Source organism: Pocillopora verrucosa, chromosome 5 (genome assembly GCF_036669915.1).
Source record: "Pocillopora verrucosa isolate sample1 chromosome 5, ASM3666991v2, whole genome shotgun sequence".
Classification (NCBI taxonomy): Eukaryota; Metazoa; Cnidaria; class Anthozoa; order Scleractinia; family Pocilloporidae; genus Pocillopora; species Pocillopora verrucosa.
The window spans coordinates 8,191,138-8,210,461 of NC_089316.1; the positions used below are offsets into that span (position 1 = coordinate 8,191,138).

The following is a 19,324-nucleotide window of genomic DNA, read 5'->3' on the forward strand; positions in this document are numbered from 1 at the left end:
GTAAGTTATTTTTTACTTAATAAGTGACATTTAATGATAAGTACAAATTTTCATATCTACATTTTTTTTAAAATTTACTCTAGCTTAAGGTATATTTTTTAGTTGATTGCTTAGTAGTTGTTGTTTGTTCTTCGAGAAACAATTATCTTCTCTGTCTAAAACCTCGGTAAAGTTTTTTCTTTTCTAGATTGTACCAATATCAATTTGCTGAAGCATCATTATCCAATGATCACAGACGGTACATATTATTTACAATTCGATACTTAACGACAGAAAAAGCAATTAAAACAACAAGTGACAATTTTGTAAGACATATCACATAGTAAAATGGATTTCAGTTCTTCGTTGAATTTGAAAAATTTAATTTTTCCCTAATCACCCTACGTCTTTTCGAAACCATATTTGTTATTCGAATTCTCGGAGGTTTATGCTGCCCCCTTAAAAACGAGGTTGCTAAGGGAATTTAATTTTTAACAGTCAGCATTTCCAATGACTGATAAGTTTCAATGAAACAGTGTACTCAGGTTTCATGGTCAGCGGTAGCTCTGCTAGAATTGAGTTCATTTACGTTTACAGCGACCAAGCGCTGCCTTGATTGTAATCAACCAGATTTTTGTAAGAAGTTTATACAATATTTACTGAACTTGCCGCAGCACTAAGTGTTTCAATAATGCTCCATCAAAGCAGTGTTATTTATTTACAAAAAACTTAAAATCAGGTGGTCCCCATGCACTCAGCACCATTGAAATCTGGGCATGGGCAATGTGGGGTATGTGACTGGTCGATGAAAGGCGGACCCTGGTCTTTCTAAAGCGTAGTGAAGTCGCTTCTCTTCCGGTCGAAGATGTATAAACTTTGCCATACTTTCTTGCACAACTGAAAAAGACAATTGATATCCATTTAAGTTACGACGAATTATTGCCTAAAATTCCAGGGCTGACCTCCTAAATAAGTAACGAGAAATCCCACACGAAATAAACATTCTTGTACTCCCAAGATCGTATTAGAAATTCTCCTTACTGCCTGCTTTGCAATTCTTATGAGGTTACTTCGGTGAAATTTTATAGGATCGACAAATAATCCGCTAATTGATATTCCTCATTATTTCTCATCACTTTTCTGCATGATATTGTACTGTTATTGTAAGGAGAAATTCTGTCTTCGTTACTCATGGGAGTTAAATGGTTAAGTAAAGTTTGATGGAAATTTTGAGCGAATTAACTCCTTAAATACATTCAAGGTCTAAAAACGTTTTCGAACGTTTCATTTCATTTGTTTCCCGTACGTTAGGAAAATCAAAAAGTGACGTCGTTTACCTGATTTCGGCCAATGATCAGCCTGATATTGACACCACGTGACCACTACCTCGGCCATGTGGTGTAAAGTTACTTTCTGTGGATCGCTGGGAAATGTGAGACCTAAAACATAAAAAGACAAAAAAAAAAGAGATAATTATTTCAGTTCTTAGTCGTTCTGTTAATTTTACCAATGGAAATGAAACAACGGGAAGTGGCGAAAGTTTGGGTCTGTCGAAATTTTTTTTCAGTGCTTTGGTTCTCAAGGTAAGCCTTGCTGTGTTGTCTCCTTAGGTTCCTCTCGGATCAAAGTTTGTGCCCAGTACCCCACGTTCTAATTTGGACGCGACGTGAGTTGATCATTTAGCTCCACTTGATCTTCGCGATCCAGTCGTAACAAATTTGTATTCACGGTAGAATATTACTTTGAGAAACCTTCGTTTAACGGTAAAAATCTCAAAGAAATCCTTGATCCCTCGTCTCATAATTACCTCTCTGTCTACTCTGCCACTGTTCCGACTTCTCTCTTCTTCCCACCAACTCATCGGCCACAGAGAACACTTTCGGAGCCACAATGTTACTTCCCCAGAAATTCCAGAATTCTCTTATAACTGATCCAAATACTCCCCCTGTGGGACATGAAAGTAAGAAGGGATCAGCTAAAAAGCACGCCTAATCCTTCTAATGTGATTAAAACGCTGTCACTGGGAGAGGTCTGAGCACGAGACCATTTTGCAGATAGGACAAAAGTGAAAAATATTGACGTTTGAAAAATAATTTTTACATAAATTATTCACTGAATTGTTGATAAAGAGAAGTTCCACACACCGGGAATTTCAATTTCCTTTCGCTAAAAACATATTCAGGATGAAGATTTAGATATATGAAAATTCACATATTTGCACTGCGGTGGAAAGATGAAATTAGAAGATCCTCGCAGCTAAGAACACTACTGAAACTAGTAGTTGTAAGTAGGACCTGAAAAAAATTTCAGGCCCGTACGGGATTTGAACCCATGACCTCTGCGATACCGGTGCAGCGCTCTACTAACTGAGCTAACAAGCCAACTGGGAGCTGGTCAATGAATTGGGTACAAATAAACATCCGAGTGAATGAAGATTTAGATATATGAAAATTCACATATTTGCACTGCGGTGGAAAGATGAAATTAGAAGATCCTCGCAGCTAAGAACACTACTGAAACTAGTAGTTGTAAGTAGGACCTGAAAAGCTTGTTAGCTCAATTGGTAGAGCGCTGCACCGGTATCGCAGAGGTCATGGGTTCAAATCCCGTACGGGCCTGAAATTTTTTTCAGGTCCTACTTACAACTACTAGTTTCAGTAGTGTTCTTAGCTGCGAGGATCTTCTAATTTCATCTTTCCACCGCAGTGCAAATATGTGAATTTTCATATATCTAAATCTTCATTCACTCGGATGTTTATTTGTACCCAATTCATTGACCAGCTCCCAGTTGGCTTGTTAGCTCAATTGGTAGAGCGCTGCACCGGTATCGCAGAGGTCATGGGTTCAAATCCCGTACGGGCCTGAAATTTTTTTCAGGTCCTACTTACAACTACTAGTTTCAGTAGTGTTCTTAGCTGCGAGGATCTTCTAATTTCATCTTTCCACCGCAGTGCAAATATGTGAATTTTCATATATCTAAATCTTCATTCACTCGGATGTTTATTTGTACCCAATTCATTGACCAGCTCCCAGTTGGCTTGTTAGCTCAATTGGTAGAGCGCTGCACCGGTATCGCAGAGGTCAAGGGTTCAAATCCCGTACGGGCCTGAAATTTTTTTCAGGTCCTACTTACAACTACTAGTTTCAGTAGTGTTCTTAGCTGCGAGGATCTTCTAATTTCATCTTTCCACCGCAGTGCAAATATGTGAATTTTCATATATCTAAATCTTCATTCACTCGGATGTTTATTTGTACCCAATTCATTGACCAGCTCCCAGTTGGCTTGTTAGCTCAATTGGTAGAGCGCTGCACCGGTATCGCAGAGGTCATGGGTTCAAATCCCGTACGGGCCTGAAATTTTTTTCAGGTCCTACTTACAACTACTAGTTTCAGTAGTGTTCTTAGCTGCGAGGATCTTCTAATTTCATCTTTCCACCGCAGTGCAAATATGTGAATTTTCATATATCTAAATCTTCATTCACTCGGATGTTTATTTGTACCCAATTCATTGACCAGCTCCCAGTTGGCTTGTTAGCTCAATTGGTAGAGCGCTGCACCGGTATCGCAGAGGTCATGGGTTCAAATCCCGTACGGCCTGAAATTTTTTTCAGGTCCTACTTACAACTACTAGTTTCAGTAGTGTTCTTAGCTGCGAGGATCTTCTAATTTCATCATATTCAGGATTTTATTGCATTCGTTTGGTATTATTCAAAATAATCTCAGCTCACCTGACAACATGCAGTCCGTGCTGACATATTCCTGTGCAGTGCATTTCTCTCCCGTGAGCCTTTGCGTCATGTCGCGGAACTTCATTGTAAGTAGCGGGTCTTGTAACCTTGTAATTATCTCTCGCTTGCACAGTTCAAAGTGCATGTCGTAGCTCTGTAAACTGCTGGTGATCTTTTCTCGGAGCATTTTGTACAATGAGCTGACGCTTTTGTACTGGAAGACCTTAAGGAGAGTTTGCACTTGAGTATTGATGATCATGTTTACTATGGCCTCGGTCACCATCTGTGCCTGGTCAGCGGGGAAATCATGGATAACCATCTGCCACTGTTGACGAACAAGATCACGTGTTAGTAAGGAGGATAAGGCAATCTACCAAATGATTTTAGAGGGAATGAGGGGTATCTTTTTTATTGCATTTCGGAAAGTCCCGAACAAAAGCATCATCTTTACCTATTCTTTAAAGCTAACTTTGACATTTGGTGGAATACCCCCGCGCCAATGAAGCATTGATTTTAAAATCAAGACTTTTCAATTCCCTCCAGATAACATGACAAAAAGACAGAAAGACAGCATTTACAAGATGGTTTTTTACATTACCTTGGGCGAAAAGAAGTCTTCATCAGGCGTGGAACAAAGGCGAGCCAAAGTCTTCATATGGTGAATTTGCCCTTCCTTCGTTCCTTGCCGATATAACGTTGCCATTACAACAGGCCATCCCATCACGCTTCGAGATATCATACGGGTCTCCAGCAAGTCAAATCCGGGAATGACATCGTGGAATGTCTGACAGAGTAAGTAAAGTTTCCCGTATGTGGTAATGTTCGTTTGATCATGTGACAGAGCCCTATGAAAGAGGGATTCTGACTCGGGTACAGTCACACAGATATATTGGTCTTCTTCCTCAACTGAGTAACCTCTCAATAATCCAGACGAGAGCGAAGAGGACAACTGCACAATCTCTGATTGCCTTGTAAGTAAATTTTCCTCTATTTCAGCGTGTTGTCTTTTTCTAGACTTGTGCTTTTTTCCATCAGAGGACGTCGAAGCATTCTAAGGAGAAAAAAACAACACTAAATTTTCCTTGCTTAATTTTAGATCTTAAACTTCAAGCGTAATATGCTGCATTTTCAAATAAATCCTAACTCGTCTAGAATCCACAAAAGGGACGTTTTGTACTCCTGAAGAAAAATTCTCCAAATAAATTCAATAGATTTTAAAAAGAGAAGGCAGGTCAACTAAGCTAACGGATCGGGTCTTCAGTGCTTTCTTAGGAGCATGTGACTAACTAATACATTAGTCGCATTAAAACTCTACATGGTTCCTTCTAACTGAATTTTCCCAGTTGTCTCTCTGACTGGCGCACTATGTTTAATTTCCTCACGTGACTCTCTTTATCAGCGCACTTAATTAAAATTACCTCCTGTTTCTCTGTTTTGTCTTCTGTGTTCTCCACTTGCTCGCTGTTACCTTTCTGGCTGCTGCTAACTTTGTTATTTGAATTTCTATCCGGAGTTGCTCTTCTTGCTTGAGGCCTGAAGTGATCATGGGTACCTTTGGACTCAAAATAGATTCCATCCTCTTGATGGACCCAAAAGTGGGTCACTGGATATCCGTTGTTACCTGGAAAGAAAAAAAGAAAGGTAAAATGAGAGTATGTCAATCTTTCTGTACAAGAACTTAACGTAACGAAAAAGCCGAGTCTCGACAAGAAAAAATCATTCTTTCTTACCTGTACACTTTCTGTGGACGAGAGTTCCTGTGCACGTGGCGTTTGGACAATTTTGACCCATTTGTCTTTCCCGAACTGCAATAAGAGGATGGAGTAGACTTAGCTTCCTGCTCAACAGAGTTACAGAAAGACAGATGGAAAAGAGATTATCTGAGTTCCAGCCAGAGAAAAAGACAGATACACAGACAGAAAGACACACAGACCAACATACAGGAAGACAGGTAGGAAAACAAAGACAAAGGTAGACAGACCCCAGATAGACAGACAACCTTAGAAACGAACAGAAAGACAGACAGGCCACTTAACAGGAAGCAAGAATTCAGGAACATTGAGAGTGGGCCGACAGCCACGTAGATAGGCAAGAAGTTCGCTTACCTTTATCAGATATAGCAGGTCTAACGACAATTTTAAGCCCATTTGGCAGTGTGCAGTCGTCACTACATAGCAGTACTCCAACACAAGTCTTCTTAAGTACAAACTTGTTGTGGTTGTTGGTATATTTCATAGCCCACCCAGAAATATGTGCTTGAGCCTCTCTGCTATACGGTGAGTAGCGGAGTTTAGTAGAGCCGTCAATCCATTCCTCGAATTCATCGTATTCCTTGATCGCCTAATAATCGAAAAACATTGAGAATGAGATTGGATGGCTATTATTGAATATTTTGTTAGAAATGGTGGCCAATATCTTAACGAAGGCAGTTATCGGGTTTCGCTCTAAGATGGAAGATGAATATTTTTGTAGAATGGTGGAAACAGCGAAACCTGCTCTGGTTTGCTTAGCTTTTCTTTATTATTATTATTTTTTATTATTATTATTATTATCATTATTATTATTATTATTTTCTATTAACCTTATTCTGGTTTCAGCTTTTTTTATTCACTTAATTCTTCTTACATATAATTTTCAATTGTATTCTTTTCTCATTTAAATTATTTTCTGTCCACCCAGAGAAATATAGGTCCGTCAGGCATACACGCGTAATAAATATTTGAACTTATTGCTTGCATTTCTAATTCTCATTACTCCCTGCGTCCGTGGCTAAGCATGCGCAAACTCAATTATGCCATATGCTGGCTCTTCCTAGCATAAGTTAATTCAGTATTAGTTGTTAAACTTTATAAAGCCTAGCGTCGATGGTCCAATTACTCCAACAAAAGTATCCTCAAAGCAGCCATCTATGTATGTTCACTGACCTGTAGAATTCCCGCTTCAGCCTCAGGCTCATGAAAAGATCTTTCTCGATTATCAATGCCTCTTTCGTGTCCCACAAGGTAGTGATAAGCGAGCCCAGGTACCGGATAATGAAGGGCTGTTTCCGGATACCATAAAGAGGACCTAAAAATGAAGGAAAAGAAGATTCAAGACCCGACGATAATATTTTACAAATGCAACCTTCAAGTGTCGCAAAAGCATAAAACAGTAATCGCAAATGTTAAAGATATAAAAAGCCAAAATCACAAGGAATTCAATTTAACAGCAAGTGAACGCGAGGGTGCGCGGTATAACTTGGCAGGGGATTGGCTTTAGCTGTTTCTGATTGGTGTAGGAGATGGCTACGTCAGTGGTCTATAGACCAATCACAGAGCGAGATAAAACAGAACCGAAGAAATCCTTAATTTATTCCTATGCGTAATCGGAGTTGCGCTGTTATACAGGCAAAGACTTTCAAAATCTTCTTAACTTGTACAAATAAATAAGATTATGATAATAAAATAGGAGAACAAATATCAAATATAGGCGACATAAAAGCTTACAAAATTATTCATGTAAGATACCGCCTAACTGTAGCCTACAGTCGTATAGAACAGTTTCTTAGTGAATGTCAAAAACCAAAACCAAATCAATTTCAACCACCATCAGAACTTCAATAACCAATCAGAATTTAAAGTAGAAAAAAGGCAACCCGCTTGAAGCGCGGGAAAACGCGAGTGACCAAGACGGATTGGTTTTAGTTTTGCTTCTGATTGGTTGAAATGGTAGCACAAGTTTTAGCGACCAATCACAGAGCAAAGTGAAGCTGAAACCAAAGCGATTCAGGATTACTTTCAACACTCAATTGTAAACCGCTCTAATTTCCAAATCTCACTCTAGACTAATGGCCTTAGTAGCCAATAACTAAATTAACATTGAGTTTCGGTTTCCTTTAATTTAGATTTCGCCTGGCTCAGTTGTCAAAATAATTAAAACGTTTTAACCGACAATTGAGAATGCGCGAGGTTTGTGGTGTTACTTTTAGCGGCTATTTAAATCACCAGCTTATCGGAAAGAAAAGATATAACAAAAAGTGTTTTAAATACTTACGCCAACTTCAGTTTCTTCTGGGGAATATGACATAAATTTCCATTAACATTCCCCATCTGGGCGGCAAATCTAAATGGACAAGAAACAAGAATTTTTTCTTTTAATTAACAGTCGTGAAACGCTATACAAAGATATATTATAAAAACTTACTTTTAAGTTTTCGGTTTCGCAACTTAATCGCGATTTGAAATGCTGAACTGAAAAAATCTGTATGGATTGTTTCAGTGTTTTCAGTTTGAAGATGGAGTTGAGATTTAATCAGTCATTGACTGTGTGTGTGAATCAATTATGTACTAAAAAACCAAAATTCATTGATTAAAAAGCTAGCACAGCTTGTTTTAAAGGCGTGTTCTCTTGTAACGCCCGAGGAATTTATTTAATGAAATTTGTGATCATATATTGGCCTTCTTGCAAAATCATGTGTACATATTACACATGCTGATCACGATTTTTGAAATGATAACTTGAAAGACCACCTACGGAGAAATACAGGCACGTACTTCCTCAGGCAAAGCAGGCGAGTTAAGCAACGACATGGGAACAAGCCCCAGCCCGGATATATGCGATACTATAAAAAACGATAGTTTATCTCTCTTCCCGATGAATTTTCATTTTGTAACTCACAAATCCTCGGTTCCATTAAAAAAAAACACTGAAATCACAGATAAAGCGCAAGGAAGAACAATTTTTTTCCAGCAATTGAAAGAAATGCCAGCAAAAATGCTCAGGAAGAACTAGATTGAATGAAATAAAGAAAGTAGTTTGAACTCTAATAAAATAAACGATGTCACGAAGCAGAAATCCATGATTTCTTTGGCTATTTTTTGAGGACTCATCGACATCACACGAACATGGAATTTTATTTTTTTTATTTCTAACAAAAGTACGTTTAAATTTAAAAGATATTTATAGCTTTTAGTTTAAATTACAGTGAATAACTGAGAATCCCGTCATATTTATATTAAGAAGATTCAACTCAAGACTTTCTCACCCTTCTGTTGTTACAATGGAAGCCAGCGCGCGATTGAATTTCGCCAAAATCTCTCCGTCTCCTATTCGGACCGTGTCTGTCACAAAATAAATGAAACAGGAATTTAAAAATCAACAGCATTCTTTAAAATGAGAAAAACTTTTCCGACTAGGAGCAAAAATAAAGGAACTTTTCATGGAATACTCTCATGAATAAAAACAAAATTTAAGCCAGAAGGACTTTGGCGCGAGAGAAATAAACAATTGGCCGGTTGGCGGTCTTAGCTTCGAAAGTTAAGTCAGAAATATCTAAGTATTGCTCGTAACCTAAGAGAAAATAGACTTTTCCATGAGTAATTATTTTACGGAGTGAAAATTAACTTTTCTTCATAATCAGTTGGTGTATAAATGCAACGGGATTTTGAATCAGAAAAACTGAAAGGCACTGAACATACTTTCTTTAAAGAAAACATCTTAAAAATTGGATATCTAATGCCTAACAGAAAAAATAATGTACTTACGAGAGAGAAATTTCTTTCCGTCGTGATCGTCAGCTCTGGGAGACTCAAAACTCATTACGTTTCACACACTCTTTTAGATTTATTTTCTTTTTGTCCGCAGTTCCTCCTAGAAAAAAAAAGTGGCAGATAAAAGAGTTTAAGGATACATAACTGGTGATGACGAAAATTCAAACATTTCAAAGGTGCTAAAATTTTCGAAGTGTTAAAGTGATTGTTTTCATTTTCGGGTGAAGACTTCCAGAATGCCTCAACTTTTAAGAAGATCAAACTGAAACAGTAATTTAAATGTTATCAAGAATTTCGGCTCAGAAAGCGTTTTTTCCGGCCGGCTGTTTTCCTTGAAGGTTTAAGTAAGTCGACTATAAATTACGATGTTTCAAAAATTCCAGTTTGAGTTAAATCTAAGACTGTTATGTTAACAATATGTTATAATAGCATAACCCGTTAACGCAAATTTAACTGAAATCTTTTATCCGGAAGCAAATCACAAGTGATTTAAAGAAAAAGCATTTTGAAAGATGATTCCGCCGTGGTTTGTCGGTTTTTAGAAATCATTCTCTCCGAAAATGAAAGGTAAAAACAGAACTGATTTCCAAGTTTGATTATCGAAATGAAAATACAGACTTATTGAGGGTAACCGTACCACTAAAACGGCCTATAATTATGTGTCATGATTCAAACATAGAGTGGCCCGTAAAAAGTACACGAAAAGAAAAACACATCATTAATATCCCATCATGTGAAAATGAAGGAGCCATTAAAGTGTAAAACTTGCCCGCCGAAGAATCTCCAATCTCGCTGTGAATAGCATTTCGTTTTCTTCGCCAGGAAGTTTTTCAGCTGCCGACTTAGAAATCTTCCACACCGATTTCTTGATGGCTTAAAAACCAGCTCGTTTGTTTACTTGTAAAGTTAATTCCACTCCTAATCTAATCCTTCTGTAGTTCCGGTACAGTAAAGAGATCAACAGAGCTTTTTCTTATGCAGAAGGCAGCTTTAATTTGTGTTTCTTTTCGCGGTTTTTCACTGATTGAAAACAAAAGGAAAGCGAACTAAATGAGTTTGTTGGATATGCATTTTCGTTGGCAAGAACAGTGCATGGTTCGTAAAAAACGGATTGACTGGCTTTAAATAAGAGACAGAATTAAAAAAAACTAATTTCCATCAAAACAATTTTAGGGGTTTAAATGAGAATGGATAATAAACTGTAAATCCAGCTTACTAAATTTACAAGTTGCTCCTTTTTTAAACACGAAAATCAAGGGAAACTCTGTCTTTTTTTATGTCGGCGTTTTCAAAGTCTCTCCTTCGAAAGCATTCTACTTTGATTTATCCGGTACTTGACTCTAGATGAGCAGAAAAAGATAAAAAAGAAAAAAAAAACATTTCACTTCACTCCAATCAAAGCCGGAGGTGGATTTGCAAAGTGTAATTTTGAGCGACCACCTTCGAAGCTGGTGCATGTCCGCTCTCATAAACTCCAGTATGTTTCCAGTACATTATGCAGTGCCTGTCCGCGCAAAACAACGAGAACCTCTTGATAGAGGCTGAAGAGTTCTGGACGCAATTATTTGTTAATGAGAAAAAAGTTTTCCCTGAATGTCAAATGCTTTTAAGGGGAAACAAACGTATTTTCCGACAGGAATACAAACGCCGAAAATGAAAGAAAGGGAACGATAAATAAAACCGACGTTATTGAGTCATAAAATAATTTACTGTTAGTTCTACACATTTTCTGGATAAATCACTTAACAACAGTTTTGAACTCAGCAGGATACGAATTTTCGCTGCGTGAAATTTTAAAGGAAACCACGCACGCAGCCAGATTTATCGATACTTTTTTTTTCGCCCTGACATGTAATTTGCCCGCTCGTCACATGTTCGTACTGCATTCAAATGTTACCTCCGAAAGATCAAACTTCATGAAGGAATCGGTCAATTGCGTACCTTTGGGGTGTGAGGCGATTAGCAAATTAGGTCGTTTTGTGACAGTCTTTAAAATATACGAACAAACAGGATTTAAGAACTCACCTCTAAGTCTCCAAATCTAAGGTTTGCGACTTGAGTGTTCGTGTTTTGGCCTGGTGAGATATTGGGAATGCAGCCGATGTTACGCGTTTCTCGGATGGCTGTGAAATGGCGAGATTTTAAAGTGTCTACCCGTCAATTCTGCGCAGCAGAGTGTTTCACAATGATGAGAATTTCATCGCTGCCGCCATATGGGCCCGCGATACACCTGCTCCCTGTCTAAACATCGAACAATCGCGGGATAGAGTCAAATCACGTGACACGCGTCCAAAATTCGAAAAATGACAAATTTGATATTTACCGAGATGTTGGTTTAGATAAATAATGATACAAGCGACGTATTGGCCTTTAATAAGCTCATCTCTCGGAGCTGATGGTGTTTACGGACAACCAGGATCCCGCTCGCGGGGGAGAAGTCTACGCGTTCTGCGTCTTTTGAAATTGATAAGTTTTCCGAGCGCTCGGCAAAAACGAGGGCGCCGGCGGTGGACGAGAAAGGGAAAAAAACCGAACAACTCGCATGAAATCGTTAACAAGCTCCGAGTGGACAAATGGGAAATCAATTATTAGCTGAGAACCCAACAGATGCAAGATTTCACGAACACAAAAGCAGTAATGGTTCGTAATAGCCATTTAATCACACACTATTTACAGGCCAGTTTATTAATTCAGTCAGTGATACAAAAGAACTGTAGCGAAAGGCCTTTTACTGCGCTGATTTTCGCGGGTTGTTTTTTTTTTCGGGGGCCTAGAATAACCGCTGCTAAACGAACCTGGCAAGAATACCCGCCGTTAGTAAAAGGAAAAAAAAAACAAAATAAATGCCCGTCGAATTTACACGCACTAAGCTGTCCGGCTGGAGAGGGAAAAAAAACCGAAAAAAATAAAATTCAGAAGTTAGCGTATATTTTATGCAAAGCTTTCACAGCGTGGAAGTCTCGTGGCAATTGCTCATCTTCCCTGATAAGGCGCGCGCCTCGATAATTCGAAACATCTCAATAAAAGATATGAAAAAGTCTTAAAAGGGTATTTTGTTATTGTTTGACCCCACACACTAAATTTTGAGTATCCTTTTTAATGATTCATAGCTAAGAAGGAAGGAAATCGTATCTTCTAAATAGAACTAGATACGTTTCGAATGACAGAAAATTTTGTTTCAAATTTCATGTTGGTTTAACTGTTTGTTGAGGAGGTCGTAAATGAATTTCTCGGCTTCGAATAAAAGTCGGGCGGAATTTGGAGGCTTGTAAAAAATTTGAGCCGCAACATTATAACCAGTTTTTCATGGCGGAACATACTTCAAGCCATGAAAAAATTAATTACGACGTTAGATAAGACGTGCTTTTCAGATAACATTATGGCCCCTGTTGTCCAGTTCCGTAACGGGTTTTTGTATTGAATACATGATTTTGATAACGTCAATTTTTTTTTTTTAAATCTTTCAAACGAAATGACTGGTTATGCATATTTCGTTTTATTACGGGGAAAATGATTATCACTTGGACACCTTTGTAATTCTCACCGATCAAACTTGCGCTGTCAGTATTACGATATTTCTTAAGACTCTCTTGACCTCGAAGCCGCGGTGAAAGGCGATGGAGTAATGATTCCCGATTAGCAAAAACCTTCAACCTCTTCGCTTGAACAATATGTATATTGAATTAAAACCCGCCATTCTGCAGCCAAAGCCTTTCATATGCTGTATCTAAATCCGGCGGAATAATATGCGTGGCGACATAGAATAATCATGTTTTAGTTTTTATAATTACACGTCGACGTGTTCCAAAAACAGAAAAATTAAAACTCTCTGAAATGATTCTTGCAATAATTGACATTTTGGCAGAAGTAAATCTTTATGTGAAAGGATTACACTTGAAAGCCTACTGTTTAAGATCGTCGAAAGTGCAATTGGTAAATCAAAATGTTAGAGTTATTATAAACTTTGAAATGATTAAAAAACAAAACCTCATTCACAGACCTTATACCGATCGCTTTATCTCTTAGACAGAATTTTTTAGGAGATGAGGATAGAGGGCGACATTTCGCTCTGAAAGATGAATGCAGCCTTTTGCGATGTTGATTATCATAGCATTAACAAAGTAAATAGCCAAACCATTTTCGCTGACATGAAAAACGGTTCAGTCCGTTCAGATATTTGCGGAACAATTTCTGAAGCAAACGTAGATGAGATTTTGTACGCGCGTTTAAAAGCAAATCGACATCAAACCGCACGCAAGTGGGTTGTTTTGAATTCTGCTTGGTTCATTGTTTAAAACATTTTAAAGGAAACTCCCATTTTGCATATAAGAGAAACTTATTTAGAGCACCAATTAACACCTCAATATAGCTTTTTGTTAAGGACCAGGTAGCTTTTAAAAGAGTACCTCTTAAATACAACCGCATTTTAAAATTCATCGAATCAAACAAAAACGTTGTGCGTTTTGAAGCACTCTGTCGCACGCTACAAAGTCCAATAATTTCACTTCATATCATGATACTTACACTTAACTGCATGCATGTTTATGGAGAGAAAATTTCAATTTTAAATTCAGGGCTTTATCTGCCATTACAAAAGACTTAAAAAACGGCTTAACTGTGAAAAGCAGAAGATTTTCCATTGCTGTTAATCAGAAATAGCTTTATTGCGAGCCAAGCGCGTTATGTGAAATGTAGAGTTCATCTGGTGAAATAAACCTGATCAGGCATTAGTCATTTAAACATGCACTTCAGTTCAGATTTTGTGTCTAAGCAAACATCTCGCTCTAAGTGAATGATCATGAAATAGTCTAATGAAATCAAAGGCACTATGATTTATGCACAAAATATAGTAAAACCATGCACTAGAAAATTTCAGGAGCCATTACGATAGATATCATTACTTAACAACTAGCTAAATTAAGGAGAGCATGCCGCTAAATATTTATTTTGGCCATTTTAAAACTGATTCGATCAAACGTACTGTTTTTCCTGAGAAGAAGACTGGCGAAATTTCTATAAATGAAGATGGAATAGATTCACTTCTATGAAGGCGGCCGCCTTTGAGTAATGAAAACTGAACTGCGTTTTTCAAAACAAAATTAAGTAGTTTTCTTCTGAAAAGAAGTTTTAGTATTTTAAGGGTTTTATGAAATTTCGGACATTGCGTAATCTGAAACCCTCATTAGGTTTGGAAAAATACCATGCTGTATTTATTCGAATGAGCACCGCCCTCGGATAAGCGCCTCCCTTAAATAAACGCAGCATATGAAACAGAAAAATCACTAAGCGTCATGGCCCCTATGCAGCGCTTATTCGAAAGATTCTTTCACAAGCTACAATGCGTCATATGCAGTTGGATATCATGAGGAAATTCCCGCATAATTAATGTCCAAGGAACGAGGGCAAAATGGTGGGTAGTCTGTGGGCAAAGTTCGTTAAAACCTCAACTTTGAGCAGTATGACAACCATACATAAGCGATGCAAGAGAGTTACGGAAAAAAAGACCAACGCCCATCTCCCTGACCTCCCGTAGGGACCCATTAGGTATCAACTGACATACCGCTTCTATGTACTTGAATACAACTACTACGCAAAAAAAAGAATGAAGTAAACGTATAAAAGAAAGTATAGACATGAGAGTTTAAAATATTTGCTACGTATACCTTGAAGTTTACCAAAAACGAAGTTTATTTCCAATTTTCATTCTTTTGTACTGATGCGGGTCCTACAAGAAGCATCAATAATATTCACTCTCTTCACTGAAACTAAATTCTGAACTTTCCTTATTTGCATTGTATTTTCTTTGAAAACTGTTGATTAAAATGTTACACCCTTGGCTTAGTTCTCCTAACAATGTAGTATTAAGGTGTCCAAATTTCTCTCGCACTTTCAAGAGTTATTCCGAGACTTAGCCTGATTTTTTTTTTCGATTAAGCAATGGAACTTGCATCTTCGATAGTTGCTAAAAGTTAAGATTGTCGTCACATTTCAGTTTGCACGCGTTTTAAATTTACTAAGCCGGGATACGCTTGAAGACTTTCTCGTATGTCCGTGGTTTTATTTGTCTCGTACTAAATATTGATGCGCGAATATATCTGATAAAGGTTTATCTTTATTTCAAGCCATCGGTGATAACAAAAGGCTTGTATGGATGTTTTCATGTATCCACTTTTTACAATAGAACAATAAATCGCATTACTCGAACGTTTTTGAAACAACAGTATCACCCCCGGCGATAGTTCCGTGATCAATGGTTCTCTTGGTGAAAGTCAATTGATAGCCTCGGCAATCTCCCGGTAGAGGAAAGAAATCTGATCTTGCTTACAAAAAAAGTAAAAAGAAAGAGGAAAGAACACGGAAATTTTCTCAACTGAAACGGGTTTCTCTCGGTAGCAGCTTGGGATATTGATCAGCTTCTACTTTCAACTGGCGCAGGGTAATTTGGCTAAATAAAAATTCACTGTAACAGAGGCAGTTTTCGCACGGTAACGCTCTGTGTATGAAAATAACACAACGGCTATTTTCATGTTGTTTGTTTAGGAATACAGGTGGGCAAATAATAAGTGTCTTCAAGTTAATCACAACGTTAATTTTAAGGAAGAAATTTGTGTTCCTCTCCTTCATTTCTACTCTCCGATTTCGTGGAAAATCTGTGCAAAGATTTTAAGGTTCTCTGTTTTTGTTACAGAAACCTTCAGTATCATGCTTTTGTCTTTCCGCGAATAACTGAGCCCGAAACAATTCAAAACGACTTAATTTAGCATGTATGTTAAAGAGTAATGTGTATGATATTGAGTTTCATTTTCTGTCGGCAGTTCCATTCTTTATTTGAGTTGAAACAAAAAACATTCACAAAATACTCACCAAAGGTAACCTCTTTGAAAACCGACAAAAACGATTTTACAGCACGAAGCCATTTAAAAACTCCGATTTGAGCTCGAACACACGTGTTCCACGCGTAATTTATCATTTCGCAACCAATCAAAGAACGCTTTGTTTGTCTGAAATGAAAAGAGACAATCTAATAGAAACAAAGGGTTTGTGTCTCTGGGGCTGACACTCACCTCCTATCACGTTCAAGTTTTCCTCTGTTGTAGCAACCCAACCTTAATTATTAATTGTTTCAAAGAAGAACGAAAATCGGTATAGCAGAAATTCTGAATTCGTCGTCAAGGAGGCCTTCCTTTCGTTTGTTGACAATCGAGAAAAAATTAGCGACAAAAAATCCCTCGGGGTGATCTGCCATGTGCACGATTCGGTTGACATCAATTTTTTTCGTCGATTGGGAGACCACAAGCAAAGATTTCGTGAAAGGGATAAAGTTCACTTCCACGCAACGCGATATAAAACTTCACTTGTTTTACAACAAGAAAACACCGAAAAATGAGCTTCCTGGAGATTCAGAGTGGATTGTGAAACATCCTACGCTTACATCTTCCGCCGAGGCGTCTTGGACGGCGCTTTTAACGTACGTGCTGCATTTTTACACGCACACGGCGTGCAACTGTACAAACAACCACTGTAGACTTTGGCCCAAGCGTCATGTTCATACAAAGTACAGGGCTCATATTGTATGCGGAGACGAAGCCAGGTACGAAGAATTGCAAGCCATTTTGAAATTCAATAAAATTCCTGTAAAAATAATCGACGTTGGCGAGCGTACCCTTCTCGACTTGTTTCAATATTCTTGCAACCACTGCAAAATTATTTTCAAAACTAAGAAAGAAGCTGATGCCCATGACCAGAGCAAGCACAATTTTCTGTGCACGAATTTGAGATGCGAAAAAAGCAAGCGAACGAACGGCTTCTTTGCAAGGAAGGAATTGGAAGATCATCTTGCGCGCCAGCGGAGCTGCGAATTCTGCCCAGATAAGATATTCTGCTCGACTAAAAAACTTGAAGAACACATGGGAAAAACTCATAGAAAATGCGACTGCAGCTGCGAGGAGTACTACGAAACGAGAGATGAATATCTTGAGCATTTTTACAGTAATTTGCCTCTGCCGTGTCTCGAAGAGCCGAGTTGTTCCGAGCGCTTTCCGAACATTGAGTTTCAAGCTTTCCACCACAAGTCAGTCCACGGGGCAACCTATCCGTACTATTGTATGGCCTGCTATAAAAAGAAGTACTTGGTCTGTCTCAAAACTGCTGAAGAATTATTGAATCACGTGGAGGAAGAAAAACATAGTGATGAAGAATTTTCTTTTGCGCAAATTCCTCTCCATATTGCATTGGGAGAAAACTGATGTCTGGAAATTCAAGGCAATGGACAATAAAAAAGAGAACGGAATTTCCTTCGGAACGTTCTTTGTAAGAGACTATTTCTAATGTTTGACTCTGTAAAAATCGCCGAAGAATTTTGCTTCAACTATGACTTTAGACAGGGCTACGTTCAACATAAAGTAAGCAAGGAGAAACGTATTTTTCCAACTGAGAGAAATAATAGAAACGAAACACTTTACCCAGAGTTCTTCTTCAATTCTAAGGGAATTCGAATTTTTATGTGAGATCAAGGTCAAGTTTAAGAGTTTCATTTCTTATGAACCTAGAGTGACCTATTCGATTTATTAAATTGACTCTCAAAAGTGCGCGTACTACTCCGACTCAACAAATGTTTAACGTGAAATTTTTGGGAAATTTTATTTTTTCAATAAAAACTAAACAGAGGTCAATTATTTATGACTGATTCCGGCCAAAAGTTTTCCTCGGAGTTCTTTCAAAATCTGATCATCAGATCATCAATCTGATCAAAAATGTTGAACATTTATAATGCATTTTGCCAGAAGTAGTTGGTGATAAAGATGTGATATGAATTAATTTGGAAACGTTATAGTTCGTAGGTCACTCCAACAGAACAAACGGCATACTTGGGATAGTTTTTGATTTGCTAAACAGTCACAAGTGTACGTGCTATGCTGCGCTACAGAAGTCAAAGATCAAAAGCACTCCAAGTCAAGAAACTCTAATCTTTGTTTTCAGATTACAAATTAAGCAATCACTAGAGTAATGAGTTTACATAGGCAGAGTGCCACGGCCACGTGTTTGCCTTCCGTGATAACTTGTTTAACTTTGGAAGTTAGGTTTTCTAAGCCAGCTGGAGTAGTTCTCATGCTATTTAGGCGACCAATTTTGTTGCTAAAAGGCAAAAGAGCAATGTAGTCCTATCGTGTTTTCTTGCAACTTCGAGAACACGAGATCTTAAAGAAACTCTAACTCTCTCATCCACAGAAATGGCATGGAACGCGTTTGAATTACTTGATGTCTCCTACAGAGCAGTTCCTCTAAATTTCGAAAGTGTTCGGTTGTATTTGTAGAGGTGTGTAGGTGATTGTAAATAGCATTCATACTCAATCCACCTGTTTAACTAAATAATTCATGTCTTCAGGCGTTTTAAGTAATTAAGGGATTTTTCAAAATTCAGTTTAAAAGTTTCAAGTTGTATAATTGCATGAGATCGGGATATTCAGAAGAAAATAAATTGAGTTACTTTTGATGTCCATATTTGTATAGCTTAAATGGTTTTGAGGTTTTCAAATATTCTTTTATTTCATGTTACTTTTTATATAAATTTTTATATTTTCTTTGTATCGTGCCGACTGCTTTTGAACAGCTGAGATAATTTCTCAATTGCAAAGATTTGATGGAGGAAAATACATTTTAGAAGTATGCAATTTTAAGAATTTCTGTGACATTTGTATTTCATTTTGATCACGATGTGCTGCAAAAATTAATGCATCACATCCACTCCTTGTTTGATCTGACGCCCAAAGTTTGGCAAAACTTTACAAAATTAATTCGTTTTTGTGTAGTTTTACTTTGTGTAACGTTCGTAGTTGATAATTAGACTTCAAAGAAAGTAATAAAGGGGGTAAGTTTCTAAAGAAACTGATGCTGCGTCGGTAGGAGAGTATAGCAGGTAATTTAGTGTTAACAACTGAGTTGAAAACGTAAATTGGTCACCGTAAAGGGTAAAAAAACTGACATTTCGAGCGATAACCCCTCGTCTATCGCTCTGACGAAGGGCTAACGTTCGAAACGTCAGCTTTTTCACCCTTTCCGGTGGCCAATTTACGTCTTCAACTCAGTTGT

General features: G+C 37.8%; 2 protein-coding genes across 3 annotated transcripts; one reads left to right on the top strand and one right to left on the bottom strand.

The window, feature by feature from the left end:
* Positions 1-68: 68 nt before the first annotated feature.
* On the bottom strand, positions 69-11,397 carry LOC131794653 (uncharacterized). Of its 2 annotated transcripts, XM_059112186.2 has the most exons (13): positions 11,261-11,397; positions 9,230-9,335; positions 8,731-8,806; positions 7,740-7,808; positions 6,632-6,773; positions 5,813-6,047; positions 5,438-5,512; positions 5,126-5,328; positions 4,306-4,758; positions 3,708-4,032; positions 1,787-1,924; positions 1,317-1,418; positions 69-876 (listed from the first exon to the last, which is right to left on the bottom strand). In XM_059112186.2, the coding sequence occupies exons 2-13, from the start codon at positions 9,282-9,284 to the stop codon at positions 734-736; spliced, it is 2,016 nt and encodes a 671-aa protein (XP_058968169.2). In that variant the 5' UTR covers positions 9,285-9,335; positions 11,261-11,397; the 3' UTR covers positions 69-733. The 2 variants fall into 2 exon arrangements, with proteins under 2 accessions (XP_058968169.2, XP_058968170.2); XM_059112187.2 differs by lacking the exons at positions 8,731-8,806; positions 9,230-9,335; positions 11,261-11,397 and adding an exon at positions 7,890-8,017.
* A 4,898-nt stretch (positions 11,398-16,295) lies between these two features.
* On the top strand, positions 16,296-17,735 carry LOC131794664 (uncharacterized). Its single transcript, XM_059112199.2, has one exon. The coding sequence runs from the start codon at positions 16,480-16,482 to the stop codon at positions 17,479-17,481; it is 1,002 nt and encodes a 333-aa protein (XP_058968182.2). The 5' UTR covers positions 16,296-16,479; the 3' UTR covers positions 17,482-17,735.
* The last annotated feature ends 1,589 nt before the right edge of the window (positions 17,736-19,324 follow it).